Source organism: Opisthorchis viverrini (assembly GCF_000715545.1).
Source record: "Opisthorchis viverrini unplaced genomic scaffold opera_v5_37, whole genome shotgun sequence".
Taxonomy (NCBI): domain Eukaryota; kingdom Metazoa; phylum Platyhelminthes; class Trematoda; order Opisthorchiida; family Opisthorchiidae; genus Opisthorchis; species Opisthorchis viverrini.
The window spans coordinates 1,861,585-1,869,997 of NW_008751693.1; the positions used below are offsets into that span (position 1 = coordinate 1,861,585).

General features: G+C 48.1%; 1 protein-coding gene across 1 annotated transcript in view; it reads right to left on the reverse strand.

Annotated features, from left to right (window-relative positions):
* T265_02856 (hypothetical protein) overlaps positions 1–394 on the reverse strand; it is a gene marked incomplete at both ends in the record, with an annotated part of 1,380 nt that extends 986 nt beyond the window's left edge. Inside the window, one exon of the mRNA XM_009167200.1 lies at positions 226–394. Within this exon, the coding sequence (XP_009165464.1) occupies positions 226–394 (169 nt within the window). The remainder of the gene's footprint in view (positions 1–225) is intronic.
* Positions 395–8,413: the final 8,019 nt, after the last annotated feature.

Here is an 8,413-nt window from a genome sequence, read left to right on the forward strand (position 1 = left end):
ACACGGACGGTACAAAGATAAATAGATCAGCCAGTAAGACAGTGTATCGCATAAAAACTTTATGATCATATGTCTCCATCCCTCGACTCGTGAACAGGCTAGTCCATGCAGGGTTGAGGTGCTCGGAGATCTTTCCCATTGCCCAACTGTGGTAAGCGGACAGAGGAGGATAGTCAAGACCCCAATAGTTCAGATCATTATCAGTTGTATTGAAGTACCACTCACGCACAGGCAAATTGGTGGTGACTTCCATCCAGTGCCGTTGAGCCTCGTAGTCACCGTACATGGGTGGTTTGGCTTGACCAGAATGCGGATGAAGTAAGACACTAGAACGGATGGCGAAACCGATGAAAACCGGTAAGAGCCACTTGACCATTTCCTCATTGCTCTTCATGGTCAATTCGCCAACAAAAGCTGAAATGAAATTGGCAGCCGGGTCAGTTTTTATTATTATCATAACTATACTTCAGTCGCACCCATCCAAACACACTGGAAATGTGTTCACACGGAGGCTTGGCGTCTTAAGAAGACTCAAAAGATTCTAACACCAACTAATATCCACGATCGGAAACTAATTTAATCCAAAGTGGAGAAATATCCTGGTCATAGTTTCCTATGACTATGAACATGCTGACAAACTCATGCCCAAGATTTTATACGGTGCCTTCTTTACCCGAAAATAACTAGTCTAGTTAACCGAGATCTTATATTCGCCATCGATTTACCGGCAATGTTATTTCATTGAACCACACTTTCCGGCGGATTAATGAAGAGACACAATAACATGGGTTATGTAATATAAAACGATGCACTCGGTTTCTGACACTGTAGGGTTATACAATTGAGGCAGTACATGTTTACAAAGGCTACCCAGCCTTCCATATTCAAAATACCGAAGCCAATGCACGAGGCGACTACATCGATCGATTCAAATGGAACCACTAGGTTTGCGTTTACTCCCTACCAGTCTTCCAGTGACAACCTACATTTTCCAGGTGGTAAGTATACACTGAATTATGCACCAGTTTTTCAGTTTATTGGCTGCGTTCGTATGGGGTCCGACCTAAGAACAACAATGTTTGCATACTCAATGACTACAAACAAACGCCACAGGCGCGTTTCGATCAAGCCGCCATCAGACAGTGTCAAACACTGTCCGATGACCGAATCCATAACGAAACGAAAGAGATGGGCAACCAAGGTTGCACATCTCTTTCGTTTCTTTATACTACTAGATGCAGAGGATTCTAGCGACAGTCTACTGTGGATCCTGCTCGGCCAACATGAACAACATGTTTAGTGGTACACCAATAGGTAGGACACTACCAGAACGCCCAGCGACCACTGAAATAGAAGGCAGTGTTTATGTCAAGTAAGATTACCAATGTTGACCAACAAACGCAGAATATTGTTCTGGTGCATATTAGAGGTCAAACACCGTGTACGCACCATCACCCAAGGTCGAACTCAGTTCGATTGTTACAGAAACGCCTCCCCATCCAGGATAATGCCAAGGAACACTTTCTGTGCTGCGACTGTATTCGCGTACGCTTTTGGGAGTTTAGAATTATTGTATAAGTAACTCATCCTAGGGGTATCACACTTCGCTCCATATAACATGAAGGGGTTCTGTTAAACATATTACCAGATCTGTTTTGCTGTCCTCAGGGGAGAGACGATGAGCTGTCTGGATATCGTATCCCTTGGCACACCATCCCATCGTTTGTTCGACAGCCTACGCGTGCATATTGTTGGACCCCATGCAGTGTTTTCAGGATTTGCATTACAAATCCGCTGAACTGCACATTTAGGAAAGCCCATAATTTCTTTTAATGGAGTCTTATTGCTCAAGGTTTTCGTCACCTCGGACAACCATCAACAGCACCGAAAGACCAGAAAACACGTGAAAATTGGTACCAACACTGAATTAAGCAAAATTTTGTGCGCCACATTGACTACCGAAGTTTTTATTCGCATGGGCGACTTGCGTTGAGGATGAGGAAACTACATGTATGTGCTCCTGTTTTGACCATTGATCAGTTCTACCCACACGAAGATGGTTGTTGGCTGTCAATATGGTTGACGCATGCAGGCTGAGAATGAATGGTCACGGAATCTACACTGGGAGGCTGTGCGTATCATGATGAGCTGTTGAGCAATTGGACTTGATCGAAGAGTACAATGTGGCTTTATAAAAGTCTGAAATAGCTCATACGGCAGTGAAGCATCAGTGTTGAACACTGATGTCATGCTGTGGATGATGATGATGAAATAGCTCAGTGGTTAAGGCACCAGCTTACGGACCGGAAGGTTTGAATCGAATCTCAGCATCCTAACTGCTCCTGTCTAGGCTTGGGCAAACTCGCATTATGCCAGCCCTCGTGCTTCCTTCGGGTAGCATAGCAGTTACGCACCGAAAGGGTGCTACAGCTGAACGATTTTTTTGGTCTCGGGTCTAAGCGTTCTATTCCTTCTGAAACAAACGAAAGAAAATCACTGAAAACTGTCCGCAGATAGGATCGGATCTTTACTTTGGCGTTGCTGAGCGCCTTCATGGAATTTCTATCCTGTTCGATATATTAACTTCACGAATAGACGGGACTTTACCGTGTTGTGACGGTCTGTGTCTCTGCAACCCAATGAGCTATACTAAGTGCTTGTACGATACTCGAAAAGTCTCTCATACCAGGCTGGTCAATGGTCAGAGGTATGACCAACAGCCCGCTGGCCCTCCAGGGTGGGGGTTGGGACAAGTGTACTTTGGTCGAAGACCCTAATCATCCTCCTGTTTAGATCTGGGAACCCTGGCAATGTCATCATCATTCTCAGCTGTAATAACCGCGTACTTGTCGTACAGTGGTTGTAGCTGCCACAGTTTCGTCCACCGATGATTTGGGGAGGTGCGGTAGGTAGCTGTGCATAGGCGGGAGCTGACATAATTGATGCACAAGTATGGGGTTATCAGTGAGGTTTTAAGCGGGGAGATTGGGGAGGGAGCTATACGTTGGTGATACCTCGGATACATGAACGCAACTGAGGGCACGACCAGGCCAAACCATTGGTGTGTTCCGTCTTTGAAGACAGGGATAACCGTCGACATGCCCCATTCTGCAGGCCCTTGCTCTTCGTCCCACATAATACCAATAGGCTTTATCAAGTGGGTCACCAGGGAATTTCCGCCTTCTTTGAAGAGGGCTGGATACAGACCGTCCGGTCCTGGTGCCTTCTCACGTTCCAGTACGGCTACTTCATACCTTATTTCTTCCGAAGGGCGATCAAGGTTTACATTCCATTCGCCCGTATGAACTATCTCCACCGGCTGTGTTGCAAGAGGCCAGCTGAACTGCTCTTCGAAGTGTTTAACCCATCTTTCCACTCGACGTTTTTGCGAGTGAATTAATGAATCATCTTTTTCACTTATCGTTTCGCTGACCATTGCTTTCCTAGGGCAAATCGATCGTATCAGTTGATATCGGGCACAGCTGTTTCCGGTAGCAAAAGCCTTCTCCATCTCCCGAACTTTCGATGTCCACCAGAGCTCTCGGTCTTTCCTTAGACTCTTCACTATATGGCATTTGAGGGATTTGCGTGCGCTGTCGAACTCGTTGCCTGTTGGTATAGCTTTCACGGCATCAATCATCGATAACGATCTCGCGATATCCAGTGGTCTTGTGGTCGAATCGGAGAAGTCGGACAGACAACGCCGCTAACATAGCTCTTCTCACATTTTCCCACGTTTCATCCACATGCGCACTGCCACCACAGCATTAATGTACTGTGGAGAGTTGTTGGGCTAGCACAAATCGATACTGTCGTGCTATGGTAGTTCTTAGAAGACAGTGGAGTGGCATGCTTCTTGCCGACTTTAGAGGGCCTGAAGGGAAACGAACTGTCAAGCGTGCACGCACCATGGAGTGATCGGAATCAACTAGTGTGCCCCAGAAGGAACGGCGGTCTTGAATTGTGGCTCTCTACCAGTGGCTGATGGCCACGTGGTCCAACTAGGTCTACGGTTGATTTGTAGTTGGTGGCCTCCAGGTTGCGCAGTCCGAACGTTTACGTTGAAATTTCGTACTTACCAGAAACAGTTCACGATCAGCGCACAACTGAAGGAGTCAATCTCCGTTGCATGTGTGGCGAGCATCGACTTCGAATCGACCGCCCAAATGTGATTCGAAGGTGCTGAGACGGTCTACGTTAGAATTCATATCGCCTGCAAGGATCACGATGTCAGTGCTTTTTGCTTGACGAATGAGCCCGGATAGTTCTCGATAGAAAGTATTCTTCGCCTCAGAACTGCAGTCCGTTGGGGCATAAGCCGACACTACAAACAGGCACCGCTTTTTATGCCGAGGCATTGAGGTTGATTGAACTAGATAACTAGATAACTGAAATCCAATCCAGCAGGGGCGAGACCGCTCAAGTGGTTAGAGCGCGAATTACTGACCGGAAGGTCTGTGCTTCGAACCCGACCTCTGCCTCCCGACTTCTGTCTAGGCTTGGGCAACCTGACAGTATCCCAACCCTCGTGCTCCTTTTGGGTGGCACCAAAAGTGTGTTACAGCTGAATGATTATTATCATCTAATCCGGCAAAGCGCATTCAGCTCTGGGGCTGAGTGCAACTCCCACGCCATACTTTCCACAAGTCATCGTTTCTGGGTCACCGGACACACGGAGGGAGAAATCTGAGAGCTGATTTCATTCTTGGAGGTCTGCGATGCATAAACACGCTTGGGTCTTGTATGCGTGCTCAGGAAGCACAGAATACATCAATTTTAAGGGAGTATAAGGTTTCAGCAGGCATTTCCTGTTTACCAGTTTGACATATAGTATGGATGTTGAAAACTCCTGTATAGAAAAGATCTCGTGGATTAAGAATGATGTTGTTTTGTTTATCGTTAGTAAGCAGCGAGGAGCATAAGGTCAGATAACTGACAGTCACATGGCCCAGCGACGTTTGTTTGTGTGATGAGAAGGGGTTGGGGAGGGACATTGGTGGACACAGAACTGTGCGGCTGAATGATGCTTCCAGGTTGCCCAGACCCAGGAAGGGGGTTTGGTTGAGGTATCCCACCTTAAACCTTTGACTCAAAAGTCTGACGCACAAGGCAGTGGGAGGACGTAGGGTTTTGTTCGGGGACTTTGCCCCCAGCCTCTGACTCAAAAGTATAACCCACGGGGTATCGGACAGTAGGGTTTTCTTAGGGGACTCTTCTCGGACCCGGTGACTCAAGAGCCTGACCTGTTCGGCTGCAGGGGGTTGGCCTAACCCGAGGGCGCAGGGAATAAGGCAGTACTGTCTCACTCCTGATGACGATGCGCATAACAGGCGCCTTTTGAGCAGCGCCGGACTCTGGTCTTAAAAGTATTTCGACCGTATTGGATAATGCGCCGGCGGTTACGGTCAGCAGCTAGGCGATCGGAGTGTGCGGTTTTTGTGGCCGACCTTTTCTAACCTGTACTTCCTCGGCGGAATGCAGCATCACTGCTTCCATAAATATGGACATGCTGGTCGCCTGAGGGAAACACCTTACTGTCTTCACACTCCTGTCACAGAGGACAGTACGAATCTACCCCCAGACCGCATCGTAGTACGAACACTCCTAATACGTGGTTTCACTGCTCTTGGTCTGACTGTTCCCCTTTGGGCCTCCGGACATGGTTGCACCTTGTGGAACGAAGTTCCAGCCACTGTGGACCGCAAGATCAATCCGGCACTCACACCCGACCACCACGTTAAGGTAACAGCTTGAGAGGGGGCCCTGGCAGTACACCAGCCCATGTACAATTAGGATTCATACACTTACAAATTATTTCATATCACATCGACCGGCGCGTAGTATTAACAGCCGGGTCGCCTTACTTGGTGCCCACAGCAGGGTGGGTAAGTGGAAACAGACTACTGCCGACGTCCCCTTCCTTCCATTAACAACCCTCGTTGTAGGTTCGTTGGTTAGCACCGATGACTCCGTTCGACCCGCGTCTGTTTTGCAACATCTGCGCGTCAGCCGGCACTGACAGCCTCAGGCATCCCAAAATCATTCTCCAAACCTCGACATCCGGTCCATCTAGCTGCTATCAATGTTTACACTCTGAGGCAAGCAGGACAACAAGCTGCTCTTGTTCTCACAGTGAGTTCGCCTGACAATGATGTTTGCTGTATCAGAAACAAGAATTCAAGAAGCAAGCAGTGGTTGGACTAACTGCCGCATCACTCTGAACTCGCTTCCCGCTATGCACCTCGGGCAATCTAAAGGCTGCTGCGGTAGGATGAGCAGGGATCCGTATGGTCCTAAGTCACCTGGCAGAATTATCCTCGCTGGGGTGGATAGCCGTTGGCAGTCGTCTCTGTGCGGTCCGTCTAGTAGCGTCCATGAAAGTCTCACAAGCGGGGAGTTGATCTGTCTGTTTGTTGTCTGCTTACGCCCCAAGCGACTCTAGTTCTGAGACAATCGAAGAAAAGTTTTATAACGCCTTAATGCCCTGTTGCAGCGAATCTGAAGCTCCGAAGCTCGTTGCGGTTGCCGGGGCAGGCTTGACGCATCTGAAACTGGATTAAGTGGTTGACATCGATGGGACTCGGTAAGTACAAACAGTGGTGACAGGTTGCTGCAGCTATGTGCTGACTGCAGGTTTCGTTGATGCAGTACTAACTTCCGAAATGACCGAAGTTGTCTGGCCTTATACGGCTTGCCGGCTACAAACTCAAATTGATCGCGCTGTTACCGATTGCGTGGATTAGTAATTGACTGTCGCTCGTTTTAGAACACATTTATGGATTTCAACCATGCGCTCGTCCGTAGTCGCTTCTCACCCCATATTCGATGGCCACGTAAGGTGCGAACAAATCGTTAAACAACTGAAAGACTGAAGAATTTACCAGAATTGCCTTCTGGACTCTCTTCAAATTGCTCCATCACAGATGTGAGTTCATGCTGAAACGAGATCGCACCTCTTCACACAGTACTTGGAGTTCGGTAGCACGACACTCAAGCGATGGATATTGGAGGGGACAGTGGCACAGCTTGAATTTCGGAGAGATGTTCCCGCCGGTCGGGAACATAATTTGGCCCGACGAATTATCAGACGTCAAGTGAAAGTGAGCATGCACACCGAAGGTAAGACATAATTTGCCCGACGAATTATCAGACGTCAAGTGAAAGTGAGCATGCACACCGAAGGTAAGGATTGGTGGAGATGGAAGATTGAGGAAATAGAAGAGGTCCAGATAACCAGGAATGTTAGATTATTTCAGCTGATCCGTACGACCGTTCCCGGGAAACCACAGCTGAAGTGGAAGCCTGAGCAGTGAACATGGAACCCTTTACGATTTCCGAGATTTATGACTGCATGTTTTCTCTCAAGCGCCAGCGAGCTGCCGTGCATTTTGGAAAAAGGTTGTTCCGGAAAACTGGAGAAAATGGGTGGTAGTGCCCATTCTCAGAGAAGGAGCTCGTAGTGAGTCATCTTGACCCCGGTCTCATCGACAATCTCGACGTCACTTCTCTTTCGTCGCCTTATGGTAGCTCGTGAAACTAACTCGAGGGCAGCAAGTTGGATTCCGACTTGGCAAATGTTTTGATGACCAGATCTCCACACTCCGTCAGGTGCAAGAACAACGCCATACGTATAATCAACCCACAATTTCGATATTGTGCATTTAACTCAAATGACCAGTCTATCCTCCTTTAACACGCATGCGCAGCAAGAAATGCTTCAGAAGTTTGTGAACATGGTAAGTTCGTTGTAGTCTCAGACTTCCAGGCGTGATAGTATACGAAGAGCCCTCCAAAAGCTCCCGTGATTTTCACCGAGTGGTGGCAGCAGACAGGTGGTAGAGAGGCATGAATGAGATTACGAGACGTTTGGGTGCTATTCGCCCTGCAGGATGGGGACCACGTGGCCCCCACTGCGCCTGGTAGAAGACGCTGCAATACATGGCTGCCAACCAATGTCAGTGGTGCACTTGTTGTTAATTCCTATTCAGACTGCCTGAATGAGTGTCTGGAAGTGTAGTTACCTCGAAATGATTGTGGTAGACAAGCACCACGCTCCTTCCCCGTTCACGCTCCACAATAAGGTTTTTAAATAAATCATGGCACCGGAGCACGTGGCTCAGCCACGTGCTACATTTATCAAATAACAATCGCATTTTGCAGAATCTGGATGGACCCCTGTCGGGTCGCAAGCAGTAACAATAAATACAGATTGTCTGGGGGCCTGGTTGGGATCTTGACGACACCCTCAGATCTCGTACCATAGATTCAAAACTTCACCGGGATACGTTTAACTAAAGAGGATGGGTTGAATGCGATTCTGGCGAATGCTTACCATAGTGCCCTTCTCTCGGGACTTCCCAATAGACGTAATTCATAGATGTATTAGGTTGCATCCGGGGGTGGACACAGTTAG